This window comes from Mesoplodon mirus (assembly GCF_964341445.2).
Source record: "Mesoplodon mirus genome assembly, chromosome: 3".
Taxonomy (NCBI): Eukaryota; Metazoa; Chordata; class Mammalia; order Artiodactyla; family Ziphiidae; genus Mesoplodon; species Mesoplodon mirus.
In genome coordinates, this window is record NC_138978.1 from 123,829,951 (window position 1) to 123,848,202 (window position 18,252).

Below are 18,252 nucleotides of genomic sequence, written 5' to 3' on the forward strand. Positions count from 1 at the left end.
GAATAGGTAAAGAAGATGTGGTACATATATACAGTGGGATATTAGTCAGCCATAAGACGAACAAAATAATGCCATTTGCAGCAACGTGGATTGACATAGAGATTGTCATACTGAGTGAACTCAGACAGAGAAAGACAAATATCATGTGATATCACTTATATGTGGAATCTAAAAAAAAGTTACAAATGAACTTATCTACAAAACAGAAATGGAATTATAGCTGTAGAAAGAGAACGTATGGTTACCAGGAGATAAGGAGTGGGTAGGGATAAATTGGAAGATTGGGATTGACATATACCCATTACTTTATATAAAATAGATAACTAATAAGGACCTACTGTATAGCACCGGGACCTCTACTCAGTACTCTATAATGGCCTATATGGGAAAAGAATCTCAAAAAGAGTGGATATATGTATCTGTATAACTGATTCACTTTGCTGTACACCCGAAACTGATACAACATTGTAAATCAAGTTACACCAACAAAAAAGTGAAAATTTACAACTACATCAATTTAAGTTTTATACTTAGAGAAAGACACTATGCACAGTGTTAAAAGAGAGGTGTATGTAACCAACTGAGACTTAATATCCCAAACATATAGGAATAACCTGCATATTATCAAGAACAGAACAGAATATCTCATGATACTGAGTCAATAATATGCATAGGCAATTCATAAAAGTGGAAACTAGATCAGCAAACAAGTATATGGAGAGATGCAATACCCCTCAATAGGGATCAGAGGAGTGAAAGTTAAAACAACTATGCTATATCACATACTTGAGTGGCCAAAACAAACAAACAAACAAAACAGATAATATCAAGTGCTGTTGAGGAAGGGGGAAAGGAGAAACTCTAATGAACTCTCAGCGAGAGTATAAATTTTGCAGAACAATTGCACATATCTAGAGAGCTGAGTATTTGCATAATTTATTACCCAGCAATTCCATCCCTGTTACTACCCAGAAATCACTTATATGGGTGGCAAAAGAGATATAAAATGATGGATATATGGTCGTTCATCATAGCATGGTTTGAAATAATAAAGAGTTAGAAAAACTTCAATGTCTATCAATAGGGAAATTGATAGATGAAAATGTAGCATGTCTGGAGGATGTAATACTATACAGTATTGAAAAAGGTTGATGTAAAGCTACATGTTTCAGCCTAGAAAGATCTAAAAATCACAACATTGAGCAACAAAACCAAAATGAAGCTGAGAAGCAGAGTGAGGTGTCTATATACGTAACTTGAAAACAATTCTAGATATTCATTTATACTTATAAACACACACATAAATAAATATATAGATAATTAACTAAAAGGTCACACATTAGATAAATTCTATTCAAGGACATGGAGGAGGGAAAGAGAACAGAGATGTGGTATGAAGGGGGAAAATAAGGATAAAATTAAAATGAGATAAAAGAGGTGTGGTACATGGGCCAGTGATGATCATATACCATGAATTGAGGAATATGCTTAAATGTATTCATCCATTTCTGTAGACCTGAGTCCAACTTAAAAACCAAAATGACTGTATGTTGCTCATATCATGGAAGATAACAGTTCCATTCTTGTCTGCATTGGTACATCTGAAGCAGAGTTCAATCTTGAGCAGTAAATTTTAAGAGGCATTGACAAACTGGACTGTGTTCAGAGGAGAGTAGTCAGGACAGGAGGGAAATGTAAGGGGCGTGTGTCATGTAACAGATAATTGAAGAAAAAGGAGACTTAGACACAATAGAATCTTAGGAGAAGGAGGTCTTCATTTCCACTGTTACTTAAACCATTTTAACTTTAATAAGCTTACTCTTCTCACTCTTGAAGTCTGAATTTTGTGCACCTCCTCTGTGCTTACTGAATATCCCTTACCCTCTATGTCATTAGGGGGACTACACATTCTGATTTGCCCAGCCATTGCCACAGTATAATTATTAACAGCACCTCCTTTTACTTTCAAGCAGTCCCAGTAGAGCATATGGTTGTCTACCTACTGTAGTATTTTATTTATTTATTTATTTTAATTTTACTGGAGTATAGTTGATTTACAATGTTGTGTTAGTTTCAGGTGTACAGCAAAGTGATTCAGTTATACATATATTCATTCTTTTTTTAGATTCTTTTCTTATATAGGTTATCACAGAATATTGAGTAGAGCTCACTGTGCTATACAGTAGGTCCTTGTTGGTTATCTATCTTATATATAGTAGTGTGTGTGTGTGTTCATCCCAAGCTTCCGATTTATCCCTCCCCCCACATTTCCCCTTTGGTAACCATAGTTTGTTTTTGATATCTTTAAGTCTGTTTCTATTTTGTAAATAAGTTCATTTGTATCTTTTTTTTAAATTAGATTCTACATATGAGTGATATCATATGACATTTGTCATTCTCTGTCTGACTTACTTCACTTAGTATGATAATCTCTAGGTCCATCCATGTTTCTGTAAATGACAGTATTTTGTTCATTTTTATGGTTGAGTAGTATTCCATTGTATATATGTGCCGCATCTTCTTTATCCATTCCTCTGTTGCTGGACATTTAGTTGCTTCCCTGTCCTGGCTATTGTAAATAGTGCTGCAATGAACATTGGGATGCATGTATCTTTTTGGATTACGGTTTTCTCCAGATATTGGATATTGTAGTATTTTAATTGCCTGTATTTTTTGTATCTCCTACTGGATGACAACCCCTAATGCTTAGTGGGAACTTAATAACTATTTGTTAAATGAGTGAAGCACTGAGCAGAATTAGGAGTCTTCTGTGAAAGAAACTTATTGCAGTTAACTTTGATTACAGTCTGTTATCAACTCACATTGGGCCTCCTTATCTCTAGGGGGAGGGGTCAACGCTCCTTCCAGCCTGTAAGTGCTGTGAACTGGTGAGAATCCAGCCACCATTTCAGCAAGTCTATGACTAAGTCCACATCCTTTAGATGCAAGCGAAGTGGTGTTGGAGATGCTGGTGTGGGGTGGACTATATTGCTACATCTCCCTCTTGTGGTTGTTGTGTGGAACTCTTCACAAAATCCTCTGGTTATAACCATAGCCTCTAAGTTGGTGGTTCTATAGATCGGGGTCCACAACCCCCGGTCCACCTACCGGTTCTGGTCCGCAGCCTGTTAGGAACTAGGTCGCACAGCAGGCAGTGAACAGCAGGCGAGTGAGCGAAGCTTCATCTGCCGCTCCCCATCGCTCGCATTACCACCTGAACCCCTCCCCCCTCCTACCTCCCACCCCTCCCACCCCGGGACCACAAAACTGGTCCCTGGTGCCAAAAATGTTGGGGACTGATGCTATAGATCTTCACCCAGATTTTATTTGTGTTTGAGGTAGGGTTTGGGCAGGGAGCTCTAATATTTAGATAACCTTGGTAATATTGGCAGATGTGGGTCATGCTTAAGTGACTAGGTGACCACTTTCAAAGTATGATTTTTGATAGATCTACTACTTGGTATATTGATGTATATTTAGTCTATGAAAAGATGACTAGGGAGCCAGTATGTTTCTAGATTAGCAGCTCTCAATTTAAGGGTTCTCAATCAGTGGGAAGATTTTGCCCAGTAAGGAATATCCGTCAATGCCAGGAAGCATTTTTGATTGTACTGACCAGGGACAGGGGATGTGCTACTGGCATCTAGTGGGCAGAGGCCAGGGATGTTGATAAACATCATATGATGTACAGAACAGCCCCCATGTCAAACAATTATCTGGACCAAAATGTCAATAGTGCTGCAGTTGAGAAACGCAGTCTAGATTTGCTCCACAAGGGCAATTTGGAGAAATTCAGGGAAGACAATTACCCTGGCAGTGACAAAAATTAAACAATCCTTTAAAAACAAGTTATCTTCTCCATGTGGAGTATGACTTCTGACCTTCCCCCTAAGATAAGGACAACTTCATACTTCATCAAATCAAATCAGCCACCTTCAGTGCTTCACACCATAGCTATAGAGATACAAGGTCATGAAACATGTTTTGCCACACTGCTATGCTATGCATTCTCTGGGCAACACAAAGACAAAAGTGCAATTTCTTGGATGGACTGTCCATATTTTACTCATTTACAGGAGGTAGAAAGAAAATCTTGAGGAAGAGAAGTAACTTACTGTAATCAGTGGTTTCTTGGTCAGTGTATGGACACTTTACCAATCACATCCTGGTCGTGTAACTAGAGTTAGTGTCCTAAGGAAGCTCAAGGTTATGCCCAGCTGTATTTCAGAACCCCAGCCACTTAAAACTGAGAATGGGCCTGTTCCTCCTGAGTTCTCCAGAGTTCAGATATGCTCAGTCAAAAGAAAACATTAGAGAAGAAACATGGGGAAACCAGAAATTGAAGTATCAGTTTTATTTTAAGCCCGAGGAAGAAGAAAACTTCAGCTCATGCCTTAGGGGAAAATTGGAGAATGGTAAGAGAATAATCTGAGGGGTTCTCTGCTTTCCCACTTGAACCTGGGACCTGGTGATGCAGGACATACTCAAATATTGTTTGAAGAATGGCTCCAAAGACTCCTAATCACAGCCATCCTCCCAGTGAGCTACTGAGTTTTGTCAGGGAATTTTGAGGGGATAGCCTCTTCTTTCCCCCTTTATTTCTGCCCTTCCATCAGGTAGAATTCAGCCACAGGAAAAACCCAAATGTTGGGAACTGAGCTGTTAAAACAATCTGAGTTATAGTAAAAGAATGATTGCTCATAACCCCAGGGTTTACAAATCCTGGTTAGTAGCTCCTTGGTTTTTTAGTATAGACAGCTAATGAGCCTAAGATTATAGAAGGGTGGTATAGTGGACATTGTGTGTGTGTGTGTGTGTGTGTGTGTGTGTGTGTGTGTGTGTGTGACTGTCCAGCATGGAATCTCACTGCTTGTGTTTGGGGAATTCCCTAATTCATAAGAGACAGATCCCACCACCACCGCTATGAACATGGAAATTGTCAGGTATTCAATTCCCAACCTCCCTTGGAGGTAGAACATGGATGTGTGACCTAGGATTGGCCGCTTGGTCCTGGACTCTGATTTAGAAACTAGAGATGAAAAGCTGAAGAATGGACCCTGGAGAAGTCACTTTGGTACAGATAGTACAACAGCAATTTGGAGTTTTCAAGTCCAGCTGAGGTAGGGAGGGAATGATGGAGTCTGGGTCTAGTGCTGGGAGGACAATAGCAAAACAACTGGTGCCCAGCATTGTCATCCCTGGGCTGTTTTTTTTAATTTGGGCTGTGGCCCTAGTCACAGTCCAAGTCTCCCCTTGTTTGCTCATTTTCAAACCATCATTTTACAGAACCTCCTAGCAGTTATCTGAACCAACCAGTATCTTTTCCATAGATTCCTTTTATACATAGAAGGATGCAGAGTCAGTTTCTGTTCTTCACAAAAAAGAATACTACTGCATTTGTTCCAGGAAGTGGGATGCTCCAAACACCAGAGCTAAAATGTGAATTGATTGAATAGAGGGGATAAAATACAAGGCTATAAGGAACTCAGAGTTTTGAGCTGGAAAGTTGATGACCCTTATTATATGGGTGTAAGACAGTTGGTGATTTCTTAAAGTGCTCACTAGGGTCACACAAGACCCTATCAGAAAGAAGTGCTTAAATTGAAGAAGGCCTATCTGAAAGCGAGAATAGAAGGGAAATAGGACGTTAATGGAAGAGGCTCTTTCTGTCTGCAGCCAATAACTTAAGTTATTAAGCATTCAATTACTTGAAACTATTGGGCCAATATATATTATTGTCTACTTCAGGATAAATTTAGTGATGGGGAGAGGTATGCAAGGATTAAGAAGTGTCTGGTAGAGACCTTGAGGATGTGAGGCCATGGATGTAAAATGAACTAAGAATCAGTTTGAAGAGTCTTAGTTGAGGCTCCAGGTTTGTTGTTCAATGGGGTAAGCAGAGAACTAGGATTTAAAAATCATTTTGGGGAGTGAAAAATCACTCTGGGACAAGTTCTGATTATCCCAAGTTCCTTTGTAACATCATCACCAAACACTTACCACTTTTCTTTAAATCTGAACATCATTTGCACAGAACTATACTTTTAAGAATCTTAGATTTTTTTTCATTCCATTATTCAAAGCTCAGAGACCTCAAAGTCATATTTTCAGTTTATTGATTCTTAGCTTCCAGGTTTTACAAATAAAATACATTATTAGCTTCTTTTATGGAATAATCTCAGAGTGTTTATTAATCTCATTGAGACAATAATCTCATTTTCTATTCAGAGAGAGAAACTGAGGCCCGGAGCCTTGATCAAGTCTGCACGGTGATCGGGAGCAGCTCCCAGACTGAGGACAGGCAGCCCAAGTGTAAGCTGTTCCAGACTTTGTGGCTGGTGGTCAGCTGTCTGAGATAGGTACTAGATGTCCTGTCCTGGCTTTCTGCCTTTGGCTTTTATTACCCAGTTGCACCAAAGAGCAAGACACCTTACTGGACCAGCATTATCCATTTCATCTGCTACACCACAGAGATGGAAAGCTATTCCAAGCAGCTCTCTGTTCTGAGCCTGTGCCTCCCACAGAGCAGGCTAAGTGCTTGGGAAGCCTCACTTCCTTATCCATGTCTCAGGTAGATGTGGGAGAAACATCACCAGGGAGTCGATCCGAGAAGAGTACAGATGTGTAGATGTCACAAGAAACTTGGGACTTGGGACCAAGTTCAGTGTTTATTTTGGCTCCTCCGTATTCCTTCAGAAAGTCCCTTCACTGGATTTGTGGTGTCAGCTCTCTGGAAGTGTCACACTGGCATATACTGTGATGGAGCTTGATTCCTGGGAGCAAAACAGAACAAGTCTGTAGGTGGAGGGGCCAGCACTAGGTTCACAGGATACAAATGGAAACAGTGATGCTTAGAAAAAGGAAAAGGTCTCAAGAATCAGGTAACATTGCAGCTTGCTCAGGGTCTGCCACAGCTGGGTATTGCTAGATGTAGCACTCAGCTTCCCAGACTGCCTGCTCGCCCACAGCTCCCTTCAAGCATACGCATGTCATCAGGGAGACTAGGAGACCTGTCCCAGTCATCTGAGGACCTGCACTCAGTTTAGAGAAGCCAAAAGAGTTCTAAATTACTGAGCTTTAAAAAGGGGGGGGGGATTAGTGAGACCCAAAGAGAGAAGAAAGAAGTGGTTCTGGCAAGAGAGGGATGGGGAAGAGATGAAGGTTGTGGGCAAAGACCTCTCACAGGGAGAGGAGATTCAAGAGTCTGAGACAGAAAGAGACAGGAATGAGGGAATTTAGGTGGTTTTGCTGTAAAATGTGAAATATACCGAGTGTTGTGTTTCTTCCCCAAGAAAACATCATTAAAAATCTACATTATTTAAAGCTTTTAAAGTCAGGTTTATGTTTTTACTTCCCTTTGGATAGGAGAGTGGTCTGTGAATACACCTCAAGATGAAGACGAGACATCCTCCCAAGCATTGCTGAGTATGTGTACAGTAGGAGCTTTGAGGAAAATGGGTAAATGTAGGCATTTCTGTGGCCTTTTGATCCTCCATTGTCTCCTAAAATGCTTTATTTAATAGGGTCCAACTAAAGCCAAGATTTTAGCCCAGAGTTTACTTCTGTTTGTTTAGTAAAAGGAAAGATTCCTGTCAAGTAAATTTAATCCATGCTGATCTTGCAATGGGGTAGAACAGGTGGGCCATGTGTCATACTCTCTTCTAGGCTTTACACCTGTGCAGAGTTCTACTCCTAAGTGTTCTGATTAAACAGGGCTGAGTGGAGGCTAGGCAAATTTCCCCTGACAATTCTGTTATGCAGCTGGACTTGAGAACTCCTGGATTCAAGGTGTGATTCCTGAACTTAACTGTGCATCAGGATCACCAGGAGGATGCTGTTTTTTAACATGTAGATGCCTGGTTACCCACCATAGACATTCTGATAGAACAGAATTCTGGGTAGAAGGTCCTGGGAACCTTTATTTTTTAACAAATATGCCAGTTGATTCTGATGTGACAGCTCTCAGAGAAAGCCTGGTGAGCAGAGACTGAGCAGAGACCCCATGTAAGCAGCCATGAGGGGTTTCCCGGAAGCCCTGCAATTGAGGCTGCAGATGCTCCTTGTTACCTGCTTGCAAGGGCCTACGTCCTCCATTTCAGCTCTACACAGGTTCCACCCTTTCCTCTCCTCCACCTATTCCCTCTCTACAGAGAGGAGGCACAGAGCGATGCCTCACCTGGACGGGCTCTGGAACAGGCTCTGTGGCAGCAACGTAAATAGTGGTGCAGGGGTCCTGAGCTGGCAGAGAGTCAGGTTTCTCCTGAACAGACTACAAGGGAAGAAAAGAAAGCAGGAGATTAGCTGAGCAGCAAGTTATTTCCCATTCAACTTTCCCCATGGAGAGGTGTAGCATCAAGAAGTCTTGAGTTAGAAAGCTCCTTGGAGTCATTTGGTCCAGCCTCCTTCCCAGGTGAAAATTCTCCCCCAAATTCCCTGGAACTCAATTCTCTGGGCTTTGCTCAGACTCCCCGAGTGACATCTTGGAGCTCACAGCCTTGTGAGGCAGCCTGCTTCATCATTAGCACTTCCCAGATGTTTTAAACATCTTCCTCACAGTGAACTGAAATTGGTGTGGTTCTTACATGGGCAGCTGAAGGGAATAGGATTTTTATAGTATTTTCGTCTCACTCATATCACCCACAACATGAAGTCTTGCTATTCCTCACTCTAATATGGTTTCTCATCAATTCTCTTTCCTGTCCAAATATTGAACTTAATAATAACCACACATGTGCAAGTGTGTTAAAGTTTACCAAGTTCTTCACATATATCTTCCCATTTGTCTCACAACCACTCTATATGTTAAATACTGTTACTCACATTTTACAGATGAAGAGGCTAAAGCCCAGAAAGATTTAGTACTTTCTTGATGTGCACATGCAAGAAGTATCAAAGCCAGGATTTTAACTTAAAATATCTTTTAAATTAAAGCACATGTATTTTCCATTATACTGTTCTTCTTTGGTTACCCCAACTTATAATGACCTCTCCTTTACCTAAATCCTCAGGTACCTAAAGTCTAATTCACACATTACAGCACTTAACTGTATACTGTATTTAAGACACTCTGATATATTTACACATCACTTCTCCAAACAGACCATCAATTCCTTGAGAAATAGCCTATTTTTTCTTTTCATTCCCCACGAAACAGTGCCAGGCACATAAGAACCTTCCGTTGATGTTTGTTAATGTTACTTAGAATGAATTAAAATCCACAATACCAGGACAAAGTCAGTGTAGGCATAAATTGAGACCCTGTCCCTCTAAGATGGAGATGACATATCTTATGCCTGGAAAGTCATCTTTTCAACATACTTGGGGGCACTGGTGTAGGATAATGCTATTCTCTGCCTTTCCTGGACATAGAACAAGCCTTAAAACTGAAGCACATGGGAGAGAACTTGGAATCTTGTCATCTGATGGAAGAGATAAGGAATTGGAAAACTTTACTGGAGGAAAGAAGATTCAAGGTGGGACATGATCTTTCTCTTCATATATCTGATGGGTTGCCATGTAGAAGAGGAATTACATTTGTTCTGTACAGTCTGTCAGCTTTAAACCAAGGTTGGAATTTTTAGGGTAATATTTTGGTTCAATATAATGAAGATCTTTCTAATAGTAAGAAGTGCTCAAATGTGGGATGAATTACCTTGAGAGGCAGTGAATTTCCCATAACTGGAAGTGCTTGGAGTAGAGCAGGGCTTCTCACACTTCAATGTGAATATGAATTACCTGGAAATCTTGTTAGAAGTCTGGTTCTATTTCAGAAGATCTGGGGTGGCACCTGACTTTTTGCATTTCTAATTAAGTCCCAGGTAATGCTTTTAGTAAAAGGTCCTTTTAGTAAAAAGGCCCTTTTGGTAAAAAGGTCCTTTTAGTAAAAAGGAGCTAGCCAGCACTTTGGAAGTAATGTTGCAGAAGATAATTCAAGGAGTGATTGGGTAAAATTAAAGAAGATCTAAATAAAGGAAAGGATATATCATTTTGTGAATTGAAAGACTCAATAGGAAAACATATATGGTCTTCTGAAATTGATCAATGTAGTTCTAATTAAAATTCCAGCAGGATTTTAAGGAGGATTTTTACAAACTGAATCTAAAATATATAGATGAAAATGCAAAGGACCAAAAATGGCCAAGAACTTAGAACAAGAACAAGTAAAAAGATTTGTTTTACCAGATATCAAACTTGTAATAAAGCTGCAATCACAGATTTGTTAAGATAGTATGGTTCTGGTGCAATTGTAAAGAAATAAACCAATGGAGCAGAATAGAGAACTTCAAACTGGATCCACACACAGATGGACCCTTGATTTTTTTTTTTTTTTTTTTTTTTTTTTGCGGTATGCGGGCCTCTCAGTGTTGTGGCCTCTCCCGTTGTGGAGCACAGGCTCTGGACACGCAGGCTCAGTGGCCATGCTCACAGGCCCAGCCGCTCCGCGGCATGTGAGATCTTCCCATAACAGGGCATGAACCCATGTCCCCTGCATTGGCAGGTGGACTCTCAACCACTGCACCACCTGGGAAGCCCCTGGACCCTTGATTTATAATGAGGTGGCACTGCAGTGGGGCAAGGACAGTTTTTAGATATAAATAGTCAATAGGATATCCATATGGAAAAAAATAAAACTTGACCCATCTCACACCACACTCAAAAAATCATTTTCAGGTGCATAGCAGATATAAGTTGAAAAGATAAACCATACAGTTTTTAGAAGATGATAGAAGAATATCTTCATACCTGGGAGTAGAGAAAGATTTCTTAACTGGAATACAAAAAGTGTTATCTTTTTATAACACAAAGGAAGAGATGATGAAATTGTTCTACACTAAAATTGAGAACTTTCCTTTAACAAAATGTATCTTTGAGAAATTGCAAAGGCAGACCACAAGATGGGTGAAGGTATTTGCTAAAATATAACTGCTAAAAATATTTAAAGGCCTTATAATAATCCCACCCCAAACAGACTGAAACACAGGGAAAATTGGCAAGAGATTTAACAGTCACTTTAAGAAAGAGGATATTCATACAGCCAATAAACATATGAAAAATTGTTCAACTTTCTTAATAATTAGAGGAATGCAAAATAGAACTATAAAAAGACACATCCAAAAGAATGACTAAAATTTAAAAGACCAATAACACCAAGTTTTGATTAGAATGTGTAGCAACTGAAACTCTTGTATGTAGTTGCAAAAAAGTAAATTGGTACACCCACTTTGAAAAACAGTTTGGCCTTATCTAATCAATTTGAGGATATGCATACTCTATGACTTAGCAATTCTACCTTTAGATATATCCCTAACTAAAATATGTGCACATATCTACCAAGAAGCACACATATGAATATGAATAACTGCAATTTTCATAATAGCTTCAGACTGGAAATAACACAAATGTCCATAAGTAGTCAACTGGAAAAATAAACTCTTGTATATGTATACATTGATATTCCATAAAGCAATGAATATGAATGCATTATATCTAAGCTCAAAGACATACATGAATCCCCTAAAAGGTAATATTGAGCAAAAGAAACCATACACAGGAGGAAAAATGCTAGAAGATTCCATTTTTATAAAGTCCAAAGGAAAAAAAAAAGAGTAAACTATATTTTCAGAAAGTCAGGATAGGGGATCTTTGGGGAGGAGAGAGAAGATAGTGATTATGAGGCACACAAGGAGGTCTTCTGGGGGTGGGGCAATGTTCTGTTCCTTGATCTGGGTGGTAGTTTTATGGTCTTGGAAGACTCAATACTGAAATATATAATTTCTCCTCAAATAGATCTGCAGATTAAATGTAATCCTAATAGGATTTTTCCCCTTTCTGTGATACTTGAGAAGCTGATTCGAAAATACATATGAAAGTACAAAGGGACAAAAATAGCCAAAAACTCTTGAAAAAAAACAAGCTGGGGAGACTTACTTTACTAGGTATCAAGATGAAGTAATTCATTGAGCTGACATTTATACATTGTGCACTTTTTGGTATGGATGTCATACTTTACAGTAAAAAGAGGGATGCCAGCAACATGAGATAGAATAGATAGGGAAGGCACCATGGTTAAGTTGAACCTGATTACCTAAATGTGTATATGCAAAAGAGGTTGCTCTTGGGACTCATATATTTAAATGGAGTTTGGTTCTCAACGGTGGTCATGACCTGTGTAATAAACCCTCCCGGCCACTAGGGGACAGCAGAAAGAAGGGCTTTGTCCAAGAGTTTATCCCTGGTTATCAGAAATGCATTTACTGTCATCTGATGCAATTTTCCAAGGTGCTAATCAAAGCTGTCTTTACCTTCACATCTTTTACTCAAGAATTTGCCTTCCCCTACACCCTGAATGGCCATATTCTGGCCTATACATCACCTAGAATTGCCTTCATGTCTGAAAAACTATAATATCTTCATATCTAGCCATCATTCTTTAGCCTCCCTCTTACTTCTAACTTATCTGCTCCTCAGCTTCATCATGACTCTAGTTTTTTTAAATCCATCTCTTCTGTTTCAGCCCAACCATCACTCTGTCACAGTTTTGCTTTCATCTGCTGCCTACATACCATCTTCCATCTCACCAACCATGCTCTAGACAGAATCCTCAAGATCTTCCTTCCTTGTCCCTTTGATGTTTGCAAACTCTTAAGCTTGGATCAGACCAACATGTCACAAAATAGTCTTTCTCAATCTTCCCCTCTCTCCTCAAGCTGGCACCCTTTTCCATAGAGAAGGAAAAAGTTTGATAACAGAGAACCGTAGACTCCTAGAATGCCAGAGCTGGAAGGAGTCATACATCACATGTTTCTAGCTTCCTTAATTTTTCCTACGAAGAAACAGATGACCAGAAAATTACCCAGTGTTTCCCATTATTTCAAATAATAAATAGTCCCATCTAACACCAAAGTTAATGTCCTTTTAGAGAGCTCTTGTTCTTGACTTCTGCTTTCTTAATTTCCTCTGCTTCAGAACCCATGTAGAACCATGAATGTCAGACATGCAAAGTGAACTGAATGACCAGGGATTCCACGTGAAACAAGACAGGTCCACCCCAGACAAAGACAATATAGGACTTACACCTGATTTCTGGACTTGGGCATAGATAGTAAGGCTTTTTGCTTCCATTGTTGGCTGGTAATTGTCTGTTTTACCTGGGGAAAAGAAACCATAGTGGTTATCTCCCTCTGGTCCCCAGCATGAACTCTCTGCTCAGACCCGTCTGGTCTTTACCCCCCATTGCACACCCACCTTCCCCAGAAGTACCACAGGAACAAAGCACTGAGTCCCAAACCCCATGCACATTTGTCATATGACATTAGGTTAGTTACTTAATCTCTCTTGGCCTATTTCCCTATCTGTAAAATGGGATTGAAATACCTGCCTCACAGGGCTGTTGTGATGATTACATGAGATATTACTTGTAAAGTGTATAGAACAGTGCCTGGCACATAGTGTTAGGTGTAATTGTTTGGTGTAATTGATATGCCATTCAATTATTTTGATCTCTATTGTTTGATGTGCATATCTGATCTCCTAATAGAATTCTAAGTTCTTTAGGGGCAGGGCAAGTTATTTATACCTCTTTTGAATTCTTCAGCTCATAGCATGTTGTTTCATTCACAGCTTTCTCACCTCCCTGTTTCTGGGGGACTTGGTGTATGTGTAGGTGGAAGAGGTGTAAGAGGGATGATCTGCCTGGGACTATTTGGAATAAAGCTGCAATGTCAGTCTAATGTCTACCATCTTTTTTTGCTCAGAGCCTAGGGTCTCTGGAAATTAATATGTTGTAGAACATTTAAATTTTTAACCAGTTTTTAAATTTTTTCTTTTTAAATTATAGGAATAATTCATTCTTGTTACAAAAATTTAAATAATAGAGAGTAAAAAGTATGTCCTCCTTCCCCCATTAACCAGTACAATTTCATTCTTAGAAGTAATTGCTTTTAACAGGTTGATGTATATCCTTCCAGATCAGCTCTGTACAACAGAACATCATCTTTGATGATGGAAAATTTCCATATTTGCAGTCTACTATGGTAGCTGCAAGCCACAAGTCACTACTGAGCACTTGAACTGTGGCTAATGCAACCGAGAAACTGAATTTTAAATTGTTTTTAATTCTATGAAGAAGAATGTATATATATGTATAACTGAATCACTTTGCTGTACAGCAGAAATTAACACATGTTAAATCAACTAAACTTCAATAAAAATTTTTAAAATTGTGTTTAATTCTAATTAATTTAAATTTAAACAGCCACATGTGGCTGATGACTACCATATTAGATGGTACAGTTCTGGACACTTGCTATACTTATACAGATATTTCTTCTGCAAATACAGTCATTCCATACACTTCTCTGTAACTTGACCCTTTCACTTAAAATGTGTTGAGGACATTTTTCATGCTAGTGCAGTAGACCTATCTCATTCTTTCTAATGTTTTGTGGTATTCTTTGGATATATCATGTAGCAGTGAGAAGGATGGAGGGTAAAAAACAGACGGGAGCAGGGAGGCCTGTTTTGGGACTATTGCAAAGTCCAGGCAAAAGCAATGGAGACTTGATTCAGAGGAAATCACATGAAGCCTTTAGGGTAGACTTATTTTAACACCAATTAATTTATTCTCTTAAAAACCTAGGAGCATGTCTCTGAGGGAATAGCACTTAGGAGAGGTATATTTTTATTTGGAAGGGAAAGGCCTTGTATTTATGTACGTGATGAAGGTGGTGGAAGGTGCTGCATGAGGGTATGACACTTAGGAAGGAAATGATGGGCAGCCGCTGGGAAGCTTAAAGAATTCAAAGCCAACGTATGGTTTTCATGTGCCTGTGTGGGCATGGAGTACCTGCCTGGTGGTTCCTACTTCACTTTTTTGGTCAGGGTTGATAACTGGCTGAGGATGCATGTGTGTGGGGTGTATAGGGAGGGAGGATAGGGTTTGGGGTGATCAGAGGAGATAACAGAGGGGGCACAAGTTAGTTCTGTGAAATACATCCTTTGGTTCAAAGCCATGAAAGTTGGCACAGTTAGAAGCCCCCACTCAGCACTGTCTTAGGTGTTGTAAGGGAACAAATAGTGTAGAGAACAGATCTCGGTCCTTAAGGACTTTCAGTCTTTCAGGTCAGCTCAGGCTGAAAATTACAATTGAGGGGACAGTCCTAAATGGTCAGAGAGATGGAAAAGGCAAGGCTCAATGTTGCTTCTCAAAAAGACCGCTGGATCAAGATAGTTCAGTCTCATGTTTTTTTCCCCAATGCAGGAACAGGTTTTCAGGAGCCAGCTCAACTCTAGTCACTGAGGCCTTAGGATCTAATGAAAAAGGTCTTGACCTTAGAATTGGGGTATCCACCTTCTAGCCCTCATTAGCTGTGTGGCATTGGACAACATGTCATCTCAATGAGTCTCTTCTCTTACCATAACTGTAAAATGAAGGCATAGTCGGTCTAATATCCTTTTCAGCTCTCATCTGAGGCATAAAGTTGTCTTATGTTACCCTAACCTCAAGTACTTTAAATCTGTTCTAGGTGCTCTTCCCAGATCCTTCCAGTGCTGCCCTCTGCTGGCAATAGGGATTAAATATTGATGCCTACATTAAGAGATTAGTCTTTCTGTGTGTGTGTGTGTGTGTGTGTGTGTGTGTGTGTGTATCTATCCATCTATTTATCCATCTCTCATCCATCATCTATCCATGGAAGCCATCGTGTTCAGTGCTTTCAGTGTATTGACTTACGGATCCCCACAACAATACCATGATGTACATATTATCCCCATTTTGCAAATTTGTTTGCATTTCGTTTGATCACAGAGCTTGTCAGTGGCAAAGTCTGCATTTGAATGCTAAAAATCTATGTTCTTATCTAGTGTATCCTGGACACGAAATTTCCAGAGAGTCCATTTGAAAACCTTCAGAGTCAGGCTGCATTCTGGCGGTGACACCATTAGAAGTTGGCAACAGAATCTCTTGAGCAAAGTCTTATGGGGGTACAGCAATTAAGTATAAGCTTTTCCCACAGACTTAAGGCAGGGTTTTGTATGTTCCTGGCTTACAAGGAATACACGGTGATTAGAAACAAGGATGGGTACATGTGCTGGGAAAAGTAGTAGAGAATTGTAGTGGGGCGGGAAACACTATTCCCTTCAGAGACAACCATGTGATGAGCAGGATGTAGTCGAGAAAAGAGCGGGGGTTAGGATCCCAGGACCTTCACTAGCTGGGTTAATGCAGGTATGTTAATCTCAGTTTTCTCATCACTGGTATTTCACTGATTCCTTATTGTCTAAGACAAATGTGGTTGCCCTGGCCTATCCCCATAGACTATCATCATGATTTCTGTCTGCATTGCCGCACTCCCCCCACTCCTCCCCAGCTACCTCTTAGATGGAGGAAATGAGACAAAGTAGGTGGCTTGCTATGACCTAGATTTTTTTACATAAGCAAAACCAACATCAGAGTGCTGAGACAGGGCTTTTCCAAGAAGGTTATATGTGGAGAACACTGATCTACTTGAGAATGAGATTGGCCATCAGATCTGTGGTGTGAGGATCAAGTTCTATTCTCTCCATGGGAAGACCAGCCCAGGGATCTGTCCTGATCGTGGGGCAGGACCTTCTGATGCTAATGTGGGTGGGTGGTGGGTAGTGTGGCTGAGGGGAGCACACTGCCCAGGATATTAAATCATAGGACAACTTGGAGGGGAGGCCAGGAGACACTAACTCTAGGCATTGAAACTGCAAGGGAATAATTGGGCCCTAATGGTTTCAGTCTACCCTGGTTGACTTTCCATAACTATTTAGTTTGGCTTTAAGTGACCTCATGAATTGCACACTTGTCCAAGGTGAGTCAGAATTTGTGCTAAAAAGGTAGTAAAGTGTGTTCTTTCTGCTGTCTTCTGATAACCTGTGGGCCTTCCTAGAGGAACATGCCCTGGTAGTTGGGACACATAGTTGCAGTTCTGATTCCCTCACCAATCAGTTGGGTGACTTTGCAGGAGTCAGTCTCTCTGTGCCTTGGTTACCCCATTGCTAAGTCACATAGAAACAACTATACCCTCCTTTTCTCAGAGGGATATTGTAAGCATAAAAAGAAATTATAGAGACTTCCCTGGTGGCACAGTGCTTAAGAATCCACCCGCCAAGGCAGGGGACATGGGTTTGAGCCCTGGTCTGGGAAGATCCCACATGCCGTGGAGCAACTAAGCCTGCGTGCCACAACTACTGAGCCTGCACTCTAGAGCCCGCGAGCCACAACTGCTGAAGCCCGCACACCTAGAGCCTGTGCTCCGCAACAAGAAAAGCCACTGCAATGAGAAGCCCGCACATCGCAACGAAGAGTAACCCTCACTCGCCGCAACTAGAGAAAGCCCGTGCACCGCAACGAAGACCCAACGGAGCCAAACATAAATAAAATAATTAATTTAAAAAAAAGAAATTATAGAAAGGTTTCAACCCTTGGGTAAAAGCATCCTTTTTATTATTAGTTAGTAGTTTTAACTTTTCTGTTGAACAATATTCAAGGGTCCTCTGTATTCTGCTCCTGGTGAATATTTTAAGCTTCTTATCTGGATCCCTTCAGCATCCTGTACACACCTCTGCTGCAGTGTTAGTCATACATACTGAATTTAAATTATCTGGGTCATGTCTCCCATGTTAAATACCTGTGGTTCATCTATCTTTTTATCCTCACAGACTAGTGTGCTGGGATCAAGCAAGATGTTGAATGAAACTGAATTGAACAAGATCCCAGAATATGTTTATGTAAGTGTTTTTGCAAAGGCATTCCCTGCAGAAAAGCCACAGTGGTGAGAGCAAGTGCTTGTGGGGAGCACAGGGAGTCTGATAAGAATCTATTGTCACCTACCTCTTCTTCTCAACAGTAGTATTACCACTTGCAGAATCATGATGACACCAACGATGGCCCCTAAGAAGAGCCCAGCATACAGTGCCCATTGTCTTGATTCTGAAAAAAAAGTCAAAGGGCAGTCTCAAAAGTGCTGTGAGTTTAAAAACATCCCATGCAGAAGTGGGGAGACCTAGCCTCATGTTTTCTGTCTACGTTCTTTCTCAAGGGAGACATTCGATCTTATGGTTTTAGAGATCAGCTTTAGACCACTGAAGAGTTCCAGATCTGTTTTCTTATCCCGATTTCTCTCACTACTATTGACTTTCATACTCCTAATTTCTTTAAAGGTTCTTCTATTCAAATGTTTTATTTTTCACTTCACTTTAGTCAGTTTACCACATGACTAAAATTAA

General features: G+C 40.2%; 1 protein-coding gene across 1 annotated transcript in view; it reads right to left on the minus strand.

Moving 5' to 3' along the window:
• Positions 1 to 6,245: 6,245 nt before the first annotated feature.
• SLAMF1 (signaling lymphocytic activation molecule family member 1) overlaps positions 6,246 to 18,252 on the minus strand; it is a 33,292-nt gene continuing 21,285 nt past the window's right edge. Inside the window, exons 4-7 of the mRNA XM_082612977.1 lie at positions 17,858 to 17,956; positions 13,075 to 13,148; positions 8,177 to 8,269; positions 6,246 to 6,773 (exon numbers count right to left, since the gene is read on the minus strand). Coding sequence (XP_082469103.1) covers positions 6,723 to 6,773; positions 8,177 to 8,269; positions 13,075 to 13,148; positions 17,858 to 17,956 — 317 coding nt within the window. The 3' untranslated portion in view covers positions 6,246 to 6,722. The remainder of the gene's footprint in view (positions 6,774 to 8,176; positions 8,270 to 13,074; positions 13,149 to 17,857; positions 17,957 to 18,252) is intronic.